Source organism: Phoenix dactylifera, chromosome 16 (genome assembly GCF_051530095.1).
Source record: "Phoenix dactylifera cultivar Ajwa chromosome 16, Ajwa_hap1_PhDact_Kaust_v1.1, whole genome shotgun sequence".
In the NCBI taxonomy this organism is placed as follows: Eukaryota; Viridiplantae; Streptophyta; class Magnoliopsida; order Arecales; family Arecaceae; genus Phoenix; species Phoenix dactylifera.
In genome coordinates this window covers 16,075,853-16,089,154 of record NC_143205.1, presented here as the reverse complement: position 1 = coordinate 16,089,154, position 13,302 = coordinate 16,075,853, and the positions used below count along the sequence as shown (strand labels likewise).

At 36.5% G+C, this 13,302-nt stretch overlaps 2 protein-coding genes across 10 annotated transcripts in view; both read left to right on the top strand.

Annotated features, from left to right (window-relative positions):
• The first annotated feature begins 2,147 nt into the window (after positions 1-2,147).
• LOC103706370 (zinc finger CCCH domain-containing protein 56-like) lies at positions 2,148-5,203 on the top strand. Of its 9 annotated transcripts, none has more exons than XR_015974012.2 (4): positions 2,169-2,287; positions 2,773-3,544; positions 4,374-4,921; positions 5,115-5,203. XR_015974012.2 is itself a non-coding variant. In XM_088712539.2 (3 exons), exons 2-3 carry the CDS (start codon positions 2,785-2,787, stop codon positions 4,664-4,666), a joined length of 1,053 nt encoding a protein of 350 aa, XP_088568665.2. In that variant the 5' UTR covers positions 2,148-2,287; positions 2,773-2,784; the 3' UTR covers positions 4,667-5,203. The 9 variants fall into 9 exon arrangements, 6 of the variants coding, with proteins under 6 accessions (XP_088568665.2, XP_008788663.4, XP_008788666.4 ...); XR_015974010.2 differs by having other exon boundaries at positions 4,368-4,921; XM_088712539.2 differs by having other exon boundaries at positions 2,148-2,287; positions 4,374-5,203.
• Positions 5,204-11,184: 5,981 nt separating this feature from the next.
• LOC103706371 (pyrophosphate--fructose 6-phosphate 1-phosphotransferase subunit alpha-like) overlaps positions 11,185-13,302 on the top strand; it is a 41,334-nt gene continuing 39,216 nt past the window's right edge. The window contains exons 1-2 of the mRNA XM_089927758.1: positions 11,185-11,283; positions 11,748-11,923. Of these exons, the coding sequence (XP_089783884.1) occupies positions 11,200-11,283; positions 11,748-11,923 (260 nt within the window). The 5' untranslated portion in view covers positions 11,185-11,199. The remainder of the gene's footprint in view (positions 11,284-11,747; positions 11,924-13,302) is intronic.

Here is a 13,302-nt window from a genome sequence, read left to right as displayed (position 1 = left end):
ACCCAAGCCTGGCCTGAATCCACTTAGGCCGGCTTGAATTATCCGTTTGGGCCAAAAATAGATATTGCCCGAAGCCGATTAAAGTTTAAAATTTCATAATATTATTTCACAAATAAATGTCCTAGCTAAAAGTTGGGCTTTCTCTTATAACACAAGTAAATGATATATGATACATTAGTCTCAGTTAAACCCATTTTAATATGTCCTTTACTTTTTCATTATCCTTCTAAATAACAACATACAAAAATAAATTAATTTGAGCTTGAATTTAGGTCTGAATTTAGGCTTTGTACGGGCTCGGGCATGAGCCGGGCCAATGACATACTTGAGCCTGGCCCGAAAAATAAATGAGCTCTGTATTTAAGCCTAAAACAGGTTTGAACTCTTTTGGGCCTAGCTCGAAGCTGGATTCGAAATCGTCCGAGCCCCAACCTATTTTCAGCCCTAATAGCATGAGAATATATATAGTGAGCTGCTATTTTTTAAAAAATCTATAAAAAAAATAGTTATCTTCTTCTCACTTAATCATTACTTAGCATGTGTTGAATCCCAACTCATTGACAGGAGGTTATCCACAAGGATTTTTCATGGCATGCACCTCCAAGTGTCATGGAAAATACCGATATGGCTCTAAAGTTGGCTGTTTGAGGGATATAACCTTATCCCGCTAGGCAAGATGTAATACTAGTATTGGTTCATTGGAATGATCATTTGAATTGAATGGGAATTTCAACTCTGGACTCATTCTAATATTTGATATACCAATAAAGAATGGAATCAAAATTTCTTTTAACATCATGATTTCTTCATTCAAAAAAATGGGGTTTCTACTTATACATGCAAGGAACTGTCATTCCCATAAAAATGGAAATTATAGTTATTTTTAGTAAAGAACTAATTAATAACAATTATAGTTTATTAAATATATAATTCAAAATATTATTTTATTACAAAATGAAAATATTGATTAGAATGTATTTTAATGTTATATCAACTATTTTTTAGAAGTTTATTATGTATGGCAAATGGTCGGTGTGCAATTCATGTTAAAGGTGGAAAAATACAATTTATTAAATATTATTAATTAATAAATTAAGTTATTAAAAAATAAATAATATAAAATTAAAAATATTAAATAAAATCTTAAAATATTAATAAAAAATATTTATCCCCCATCCCTCCTCTCTTTTTTTAATTTTATTTTAGATCTAGGCCTGGGACCCTCACATTCTAACCCAAAATCTTCATTTTTAATGACAAAAAACTCCACTCTATCGCGAAAGCCAAAAATCTCACAGCATAAAAATATTGATTTAAGGTATAAAATATAAATGAAGTAGAAATAATTAAAAAAATATAAAAATAGAAAATATACTAATGATATGCCTAAAAATAATTATATTCTAATATATAACTAGTTGAATTAAATATTAAAAATGAATTGTTGTTCCTTTTCTCGTATTTCCTCATTTCACATCCAAATAAGTAAATGAGAATCACGATTGCCTTCCATTCTCTTTCTCATTCCAATACTTTTCATTCTCAGGAACCAAACAAGTAAAAGTGATGAACGAGTCAAATTGCATAACAAGTAGGGTGCATAAGATTTTGCAATTTAGTTTGCATAAATACCATCTCCCTATTACTTATGAAACGACTCATGTAATTATATCGGCAAAAACTTGTGATATTAATTACTTGGGAGGGCTATGACTATCCCACCAAATGATAGTTTTAGCACATTTTATGAGGGCTGATGGATCTCCAGCATGGGTATTACATGAGGCTAGCTTTCTTATTATTATTATTTTTATTTTGTATGTCCTAATTTTAGTTTTAATTTGAGGGTACAGGGAAACAAAAATATTCTAGTTAGATGGACACTTTTGGTTCGTAGAAAGATTATTTTTTATTAAAATATTTTTTCTAAAAAAATTACTTGAAATATTTATTATATTTTTAATAAAAAATATTACTTATGAATTTTGATGGCTTAAAATAGTTTTGAATTTTTTTTTCAATTTTCAACTGATAAAAAATAGTTTTTTTATATTCTTTATATTTTTTTATAAAATATAAAAATCTTATTATTTTTATTTTTTAAAACTTTAACTAAATAATATATATTTTTGACTGGAACCAAACGAGTGCAAGGAGGAAATGAAAATCTAGCAGAGCTAACAAAAACCAATTTGCAATCATGACCTATCTGGATTTTTCTAAATTCTACTTCCGCGGTGGCACGGAAACGGGCATTACAAAAATGGCAACCCTTCTCCTCAGTGAGGTAACCTCATGTACTCACTCCGCCACCTCCCCCCTCTCTCTCCTTAACCGAAGATAAGATCCGCTCCTCTCTCCCTCTCATTCTCTTTCTCTCGGCCATGGCTTCCGATCTCTCCCAGGTGAGATCTCGAGTCTCTACCGCACCACTTTGATCACAGATCCAGAGCTCTTCGGGCCGCAAATGGCTTTCTAGGGTTTGGATCCGTGCCTCTCTTCTTGGGTTCTTTTTCACCCTTTTTATTCTCTCAGCTTCTCACAGAAGTGGTGCCTTTGATCTCAAAATCTGAGTTTTTAGATATATTCTTTCCTTCCACGTGCTAGGGTCTGGAAATTTGCAGCTCATTTCGCTGTTTTTTTCCCCCCTGAATGAGACCATTGTGTCTGAGCTGTGATGGAGATTCGAATTTAATTATAATCGTTTTAGGATTTGGGTTTCGTTGGTGCTGCCAAATTAGGGTTCTGATCTCCGTTTCTATTGTATTTTAGCTATAAGTTTACATGGATTATAGCAGCAACGCCATAGAGATCATTCCGGAGGCTACTGGCCCTGAACTCTGGGCTCAGGCATCCAATGATCAGGCTGTATGGGCGACCGAGGATGACTACCGGAGTTGGAAGGGAGAACCCTCTGCAGATACTGCGTCAAATCCGGCCTATGGTGATCGCCAGTCTCAGACACAATCCCGGGCTGGAGGCGAGCAGCCCCCGAGCAAGAAGCCTCGGGATTCTTTGGAAGGAAATGGGTCCATGAGCAAGTCGAGAGCGATTGGGAAAATGTTCTTTAAGACCAAGCTCTGCTGCAAGTTCCGAGCCGGGACGTGCCCCTATATCACGAACTGTAATTTTGCGCATGGAATGGAGGAGCTCCGGAAGCCCCCGCCCAATTGGCAGGAGATTGTGGCCGCACAGGAGGAGGGGGCGGAGCCAAGGGAGGAGCATCAGATACCTATTCTGACTTCTTCTAGTTTGGGCGGGGATGGGCAGAGGTCTTATAAAGGGAGGCACTGCAAGAAGTTTTACACTGAGGAGGGGTGCCCATATGGAGATATGTGTACGTTTCTGCATGATGAGCAGTCGAAGGCTCGGGAGAGTGTGGCGATTAGTCTGTCACCGACAGTTGGAGGTGGTGGATATGGTGGTGGATCGAATGGGTCGACTCAGAAGCCTTCAAATTGGAAGACTAGGATCTGTAACAAGTGGGAGATGACTGGGTATTGCCCTTTTGGGAGCAAGTGCCATTTTGCTCATGGGGCTGCAGGTATGTTGTAGTTATTTCACTCTCAAATTGCAGTTCTGGTGCAAAAATCACTGTGAATGTGATGAAAAGTAGATATGCTATGGTATGACTTCATATTTCCTTAAATGAGATGGATATGATTTTGGTTCTTGTGCCATTGTTTCTATGGTTGTAAATCTTGGACCATCACAAAGATTTATTTTGAGAGACTTTTCTTGAACTAGAATTGCATAATACAATATCATAAGAATCAACCTTTGGTGGATATATGTTTGAGTGCTTCGTATATACATGCGTATATACTTTCTAATTTGCATCTGTGCATTGTTTTGTGTATTGGTAGTTTCTGTCTGCTGTTGATGCGCATGACAAGTAACTCTGTTGTTCATATGTCTATTGGTGGATATATTTCTGTACTGTACTCTCATTACATTAATAATACTACTTAGGCTGTTGCCTTGCTGGCCACCAAAAAGAAAAACAATGATATATATATATATATATATATATATGTTATGCTGAAATTGTGTAACTCCATAATGAAAAGATAGTATGGTTTGTGCATTTTGACTGCTTGCTGGCTTTGCGGCCTTTTAAAGAACAATGCACATTCTTTACAAAAAATAGTATCTAGTTAGCATAAAAGAAAGGCCTCCAAGAAGCGTTTCATTGTCTAAACAATCTGGAACTATGGGAATGCATGCCAACTGGCTGTAAATTTTCTCCTTCTTTTTTGGTTTGCGTTACTTCAATTTTTACTGTGTTAATAATGCTAATTATTGCTTCACTATTAAATACATTTTCCGTCAAAGTCCTGTGTTCTCATTGATGTGCAAATGCCTAGTTGCAGAACTTCACAGATATGGTGGGGGGCTTGTGGAGATGGAAGGTAGGGATGCTTCTTCAGCAGCTCCAGATTCGAAGCAGGCTGGGGTATCAACAAAGGCTCCTGCAGACAATGCTGTTGCATCTGTGACATCAGTTCCTCATGTAGATGTTTATCATATGGGAGTTCCTTCGCAGAGGTCAACCATTGTCAATCAGAGGCAGGGGCTGAGTCAGGGTCAGAGGACTCTTCAGAAATGGAAAGGGCCAGACAAGATCAGTAGGATATATGGTGACTGGATTGAGGAAAATGAGTAGACGCATAGGTGATGATATAGCAGGACACCTGGATGAGAAAATAATAAAAGTAGTTCATCTCTACTAACTTTATGCTAGTATGTTGTTTAGCCTTTATGTCATAATTGCAATGAAACTGGTGGGTTTTGTAGCTGAAGCGATAGAAGGGAAGTGCTACGCCTTTTTTGAGTAGCTGAATCTTAAATAACCTGAAGGTTCCATTAGAAAGACAGTTGCTAGTTCTTACGACCTGAGCTTGTGTAGCTTGATGGGAAGGTGTGTATTCTTCACAGCCTTATGATTTTCTACGGTCATTCCGTATCATGAGAGGAATGACCAATTGAGTCTTTATGGTGCTCGTGTAGTTTCACAGAAGCAGAACCATATGTTTACTAGATCTTGTGCTTTGATGACTTTGATTGATTAGGAGCTTACTGCTATGTAATAGCTAATTGGTCTGTATCACCAGCTGGTTCACTATCAGGTTTCTCTGTCAGCAAGTGAAGATGAATAATTGAAGAAGGCTTGCCTACTTCATGCTTTTGGAGTCTATGGAAGGTTTGTAGCTTGATTTGGTTTCTGTTCTAGCTTTGCTGCTTGCTGCATTGACATTATTGTACTTGTTGTTCTTCCAATAATTCTAATGACGATTGCATAAGCTAGTTAATGAATTGTCCCAAGTGTTTTTACGGTGAATAAATGTTTTATTGTTCTTCCAATTTCCATGCATTGACAGCTTAAAATTGTTTTATTAGCTTTGAGACATAAATTAAATAAAACTGCTGAAATTGGAATAACATCAGAGGGTAGTGCTAAATAGGAATGCTTGATGAATGAGGATAAATCTGACACTAGGTGATTGGGAAAGGCATGATAGTTACGGTTATGGCATGAACAATGCATTAGTTTTAGAAACATGCAGACACTGCAGTTAATACTCTTGACAATAAATTAACAGCACATCTTATGTGTAATATGATTTTCCACTGTAAATGCAACACTTAGTGAAGTGGAGTTTTTTTTTTTTAATTCAAAGAGGTAAAAAAAAAACTTGGTGGTTCTACATCCTTGTTCATAAGCAAAAGCTTCATCCTGTTATCTTTCCGGTTATAGTTTCAAGTGCTTCCATTCCTAAGCAAAATTCGAGATGGTGCTATTTTTTTCTACCTTTCCTCATATTGATAATGTCTGGTAAATGAATGTGGCATTTCACTTAGTATGACAAGTTTTGCAAAGGTCAGAAGTCCCATCCCAGCCACTTGGTTATATTTACTAAATTTATATGCCCACATGGACAATGTTAGATTTACGAGATCACCAGTGCATATCTTTTTAGTATTGTTCATTCTGGAGTCATTTATTATTAGAAGCAACTGAAAGTCTAACAATAATTATGCACTTAAACTTCCAAATAGTCAAAATTAAAAATAGTTTTCCAATCACAACCATCTTGTGCATTGTTTGAAGGACTATCAGTCAACTTCTTGAAGGACTTGATTTTCTTGTCATTGTGTTCTTGCTGGTGTCATCTTATGAGCATTTCCCTGTGGGAGGTGACTTGGTAGTTGTCGTGGTTTTCAATTATGTTTTTAAGAGGTTTTTTTTTGGTGATGAGAAAGCATAAAGGTTATACAAAGGTAAGATGCCATGGAGCACTATCAGGAGCATATTTCCGTCAAAGTAGAATAAAATGAAACACCATGCTTAAATTGTAATTTATGTGTCAGAGTATCAAAGGTCTTGTGGAAAACATGTGAATCTCTGAATGTGAAGGCTTGGCCTTCTAGTCATGTGGAATTCTCTATTTAAGGATAAAAATAAAAATCTTTTTGCTTGTTCTTGAGCTGGATCATTCGATTTTTATTATCTATGCATCAAGCATGGTGTGTTTTTTTCCGGTGTTTGATTATGTCCAATAAAGATTCTAAGAAGTATTGCAGAAGTTTCTTTATTAAATACTACGAGAATGTTTGATGAGAAAATTCTATTCTACCACTGGCAGGAACATGTGGAAAGCAATATTATCCATACTCCAAGTAGTTCAAGTTTCAAGGATTTTATATTTTTGGTCAGACATGATTTGGTAGAAAATATCAGTATTGAAAAATTCTGATTTAAAATGCTTTTAACTTCAGCTATTATTTGTAAACAATTAGATAAAGAATGACCTATGCATTTAGTACTTTCATAAAATAAGGATATATCACATTGACCAATAATAGGGGCTATTGCTTGGTGTAATGGTAAAAGGCTTGGGCTGACGAGCACAATGATGCGTGTTTAAGCCCTGGGGCATCCATTTTGTGTAAAAAAATGCCAAAATGTTTGGTCGATGCTCAATTCACCCCTCTCAGGACCTCAGATTGCAGGTACCAACAATATTTTGACACAATCTCTTCTATCTCTCTCTGTGAATACGTAGTTTCGTATCGAAAATATGTATATATCATTATTTTTTTTATTTTAAAATATCATGATTTAGAGGTAGTTAGAGACTGATGCAAGGTTCACCATACTAGTGAGTACTGGCCCATACTGAACGTACCATATCATACCAATATTGAACTAAGATTTGGTACAAGGGACGTATGAAGTCTCAGTACGCCAAACCGATTCTTATACCAGACGTACAAACACTATATCTGCATGGTGCCGGTACGGACCTTGGGTGGATGTTTCCTTAGAAAAAGAACCCAATGTTCAAGTTTATGATAAGCCTTGTACCAAAAGGCAAAGTTTTTATTTATACAAGTTATTGATTTTTCCCACTTACATAGGTTTCTTGATATAGTTTAACTGCTCATTCTGTCATGCCCAATGGATGAAAAAGGGTGCCTAATTAGTGGCTACTTGTTGTCCTTCCCACGCCACACCAAATTAAAAAGAAAAAAGAAAAAGAAAACCTTCTGATGAGGTTCACATAGAACTTTTCTATAATTAAATATGCATCACAAATCAGCTTATGTTTTTAGGTACAGTAGTTTGATCCATTTGTAAGCGATATTTTACATGAGCGCCTCACTTAAGCTGTTATTTGAAACCAGTGCATTAAGGTTGTCTTTTTAGCTTCACAACTTTCTGAATATATGATAAGAGGGGATGAATCTTTGAGCCATTGTTGTATGTAGTTCAGTTGCTTTTATATTAACCAGAGAGGGAGTTGCAGTTAGTGAGGAAGCTATCACTTGCATGGTGAGGTTTAAGAGGTTACTTGGTTCTTTTCACCTTTCCGTTGGCTGTGCTTTCTAAAGATCCATTTGAAGCTAAAACACAGGTTCTTCAAGCTTTTTGGGTGGTTCTTTGCAATGAAAATGTTGAAGCATGATAATATTTCGGGTAGCTTTCTATTTGCAAACTGCTGCATGCTTCTTTGTGAAGAAGAGGATGATTCATTATGAATCACTTTATTCTGCATTATTTGTTTTTGAAGTATAACTGGTGTTTCTCCAAACTTTGATTTACTTGGGCTTTGCCTCTATTTGTTTTGGAAGATTGCGTGGAGCATTATTCTTAGGCACTTCTGCTGCCCTAAACATTACATCTCTTTCAGTATTAGATGGATAGTTCCCTTTGCAAATGCGCTTCTTCTTTGTTTTTTTTCTTTTCCTGCTTCCACTTTCCACATTGCATCAATTATGATGGATGGCCTTGTGGCCAATTATCCTTCTGTGCAGAAAAATATACGCAAATGTTGCCTTGGAAAATTCAAAGGAAAAGGATTATATGTTCTCTCCGGTGAGCAGTATGACATTGATAGGTATCTAAGGAACAATGTTGATATTTTGAGCCGTTTTCTTTGAATCGTGAAGGAACAATGACTCATATTCTTCAATTGTCACTAAAGATGCAAACCAAGTGTTTGGAACCAGATAACTCTGGTTCCTGTTTATTTGAGGTAAATCAATGTTTAGAATTGTTGCATGCTGGTGCTGCTTCGTCTTCTTATACTCTACCAGTCGAATGATCCCTGTAATGAGCTATTTCTTTGTTGAAAACTTGGACACGGGCATTTATTACATGTTAAACTAGTTAGCCTGATCGCCTGTGGTCAATTCCTCCTGTGCCTCTTTTGTTTGAGGTGCGCTATGAGAAAGGATGCTTCCCAGCAAATGATTTGTTCAGTTGATCAGGCATTTGGCGGCCATGGTTATGATCAGTTTTCTGAATTTAGGGGTTATCAGCCACATCTTTCCTGAACTGGCATCGCAGAAGAAACTTCTGGTTTGGTGGAATAGATTCATGATATATAGGATCCTAAGATGAACTTCCATTAACTTGACCTTTTTAAGTTCAGATACCCTTGTTTTCTTATTCATTTCGATCCAGTTATCGAGATTGGCTAGCTTAGGTCGTTTAATTGGTTACTCGGTACTCGTAGATATTTTGAGAGTTAGAACTTTGAAACGACTCATCTTATTAGAGTTTGAGCTTGTACTCATGATGCTTCTGCAAAAAGAAAACCTCGGTAACAAAACATGAGGTTTAAGCTGGCAGTCGTGGTAAAACGAGACGATGGCCTCTAAAACAGGCAATCAGTCTAGGAATGGTTTGTCTTTACTGCCAGGAGAATAATAGTGGACTTCCTGATTTCTGGGGCTTTACCCCGGCTCGGGGGAAGGTGTACAAGTCCTGCGAGATGGAGACGCGGCACTCCATAACTCACTGTGTAGTCCTTTTTCTCTTATTATCTTCCTGTTTTCTAGCCTACTATGCAGTGCATGGTGGTAAAACAAAGTGAGAATTAGAAAAGTACGTATTTATCTGAATTGGCCTGTGAGCCATTTTGCGGTATGTAGAAGGAAAAAAGAAATAAACTAAAAGAAAACTCTGTTTATCTAGATTGGCATGTGTGTGTCTGGATTGCCAACAACCTATCTCTTAGGATGACTCATCAACGGTGATTGACTGGATCCGGAGAGTGGATAGGTACGGAGATGGCCATCCGCTGATATGAGACATATGCAGAATGGTGCGGGTGTTTGACCTTCTGTCAGATAGCTCATGTGTATCGAGAGGTAAACAATATAGCAGACTGGGTCATTTGTTATGTTGTCTAGCACTTTGGGAAGGTCATTTGGACAAGTCTAGCATTATTTACTTTCGCTTGATATGGCAGATCGTACTAGGTATATAAAATGAAATGCCGTTTTGACCAAAAAAAAAAAAAGAAATCGTGGCAAGGCACGAACTATCGACCTACGCACTATAGCCAACTACGCCACCACCTCATTTTTAACGTTTAAAATCTTTTTGACAGCCTGATTGTTTTTTTTCTAGACACTATAATGGAGTAGCAGCTCGCCTGAGTTTTTGGGACTAAAGAAAGTACACTAGATAAAAAGACAAAAGACAAAGAAGGGCAGACTTGGAATTTTGAAATATTCCAACAGATTGTCCGGTAGTTTAATGTGTGCATCAGATTGTTAAACAAGGAAGAGAATGCAACGCAAGTAGGTTTTTATTATATGCATTTCTCTTATTCCATTACCTAAATCTGGTTGATATATAGATGATGGAACTAGAAGTTTTAGTTCGTTACATGAATTGAATAGACATTGAATTATTGGCACTCGCATTTCTCCGTTGTCTATTCTCATACAAAGTGCAAACTCTTTATATAACAACTCCATGCATAAGACATCTTACCTTCAAGACCTACATGCGTTTAGGTTGGCTTCTTGGCTAAAATATGCGCTTTTAAACATAAGTTCGGAGATCCATAAGTTAGTTCGCCACTTGGCTCGCTCACTGCTTGCTTGTGCTTGATTAAGCTGAAATTTGAGCCGAGCTCAAACGCTCTTTAGAGCTCAGCTCCGTCAACGGGTTGCACTTGAATGTTGGCTCTGTTCGCATTCACTGGAAAACTAGTACGGCATGACTAAAACATGGCCTAGAGCTTCACCGAGCCAAACTTCAGTATTTGATATAAAACTCAGCTACAGCTTGAGCTAGGCTCGAACCTAGCACGAGTTGGCTTGACTTGTTTGCATCTCTAGAGTAAATTATAATTATTTAAACAAAATTTATATTTATTATACTTACATTCAATAGTTTATAAAACCTACACTTATACCCAATTAAATTAATGGTGTTAGTGAATCCATTTATCTTATATGAAAATGTTAAAATTGTTTTATATTCTTAGGTGGTTGTTATGTCACATATGATCTTATTTTGATTATTTTTTATTTTTTTTTGATGTAGTATTTCGGTTGCATTTATGTTCCGTTAAGTTATGAATAAAATATTGGATCAAAATAAATCTCAAAAAAATAAATATTTTTTTTTTATTTTTTTAAGTTGAAGTGTAATTTATTTTAATTTTTTGCGACTTCGGATTCTTCGGAATACCATTTCTTTGTTCCAATAAAATCCTTGTTTTCTAATAATTTCTCAATACCATTGTTCCATCGCAATAAAGACGGAATGGAGAAACCGTCCGACTTCGACTCGATCCATCAGCACGGTTACCGGATCCCACCGATTCCAACGGTCTCCCGCCAAGCTTTTGATAGTAGTTCTTCTCTTTCTTCTTTCTCAACGGTTAGAAGACGATGGCTTTTGGAAATGGCATGGAGTTTTCCAACCTTCAGAAGCTACGAAGCCTCCATGTACCCGAGCTGCCCCGTTGCCTCCAGGTCCTCTCTCCAACCCTCCAGCCTCTTAAGTTCATCATAGAAAGGAAGCGAGTTGTATGGGTTATGATGAGTGTTTGGGAGAGGTGGCAAGGTTTTTGATGCAGAGGCATTTGATGAATCTCAGATACCCTTCTTCTTTCTTGAATATTTATTCAAGATGATTTCCTATTCTTGAGGTTCTTCTTTTGTTTTTAAAGTAGAGCTGCATTTTATCTCCCCTCTTGCCTTTATATATAGTGTAAATACAAACAAAACAATGCTCCTCATCATTTGTAAAATGGCATGATTTCTTTTAATAAATAAAATGTGTAAATTATGCTTGGACAAGTATAACTCACTTAGTAATGCATATAAGAGAGGCACTAAAACAACAGTTATTTTGAGTACCCAGGAAAGTATTTTACTTTTTTATGAACTTCGAGTACCAAAAGACTATTTGCAATATTTTGTATACAATTTGTCAGGGATCAGATGTTCAAGTTGAGATTGGTGATATCACAACAGTTATGGATCCACTGGATGCTCAATCAATTCAAAGATCATTTCCCCTTACTTATGGTCAGCCACTGGTACACCTTTTTAGCTCATCCAACAAAATCTCCCTTGATGTGCATGCTCCAAAAGAACAAAAACCAATTAGGTAATCATTATCCTTGTCATTTGTTTTGTTACATGTTTTATAGTATATTCTTTTTTATAGCAATACCTTGGATTTGAACTGTGATTCTCCTCTAAGGGCTTTAACCAACTAATAACAATTGCTGATATATTTAAAGAAATTGGCATGTTTTAAGCATCAACAATGGCAGTTGGTTCACTCTCCAATTATTATCAGCATGCAGCTTTTCCATTGTAGTTCATTTTTCCATTATGGTTCCACTTTTTTTGGAGAAAACTATGGGCAGAAGATGTGCCCATCAACATTTCATCAAGTCTATGAAATATTACATGTTTTTTTTGTAAAATGGATGTTGAAAACTAAATATTAAATCAATGTCATATTAATAGCTAAAGTTGGAAGTGCATGAGAACTCTATCTACAAGACCTATGTAGGCTAGGAGAAATCAACCACATAAGATGTGAAGGCTATAACTCATCTAAATAGAAATAGACGAGTTGCTCCCACCCTTCCTATGTGTTCCCCATATGCTTTGTTCGCTCAAATATGCTAACTTCTATATGTTAATATTTATGCAATATCACTTCATATATAACCCCTATAAAATATACTTCTTTAATCTAGATCATTAAGGGTTTGTTTGGTTTGCTGTATGTAGGTCAAATGGGACCAACTTCATTGAAGTAGCTTGAGCTTCCCAGTTCTAAAGCGATATAGGATAATTTCTTCCTTAATTTGGGCTATGTGGGAAGCTGCTCGAGATCTTCTTTGGGCCACCCAAATGGCTGAAGCGGTCTCCTCAAGGGTTGTATTGAGTTCAGATGCCTGGTTACACGCAACCAAATAATACCTAAATTAGAGAAAGAGAATAAAAGACTTCATAAATAATTATAAGGCATGGATTTTTGAAATAACAAAAAAAAAATCAATTTTCATACCAAGTAAAAGTAAAGGGAGGAACTCAAATTTGATGGAGCCATAAATATCTATAATTTTTTCTAAACACGCATCTTAGATAATGGGAGAAAAATGTTAATTAATGCCACTTAATCACATAGTTCTTTCAACCCTTGCGATATTGGCATGCAAAACTCAAGATTCAAGTAATGCCACTTAATGAACAGAGCAAAAGCCAAATAAACAGAAGAAAGGCAAGAGGTGGAAAGAAGTCTCTAGCTCTGAAGAAACCCGTAACGTTCGTTCATCACTCGTAGCTCTCTCTCTCTCTCTCTCTCTTTCTCTCTCTCTCTCTGTCTTCCCCTCCTTTTTTCTGGGTAATATTAACGGCTACCTTGATTGGCACTCTAAACAAGCTGGTGTTACAATTCAAAAACTGTGGAGATTCATCTCTCCAGAGTCCAAAATGTCAACTAACATTTCCATTTACTCCCCCTCTTTA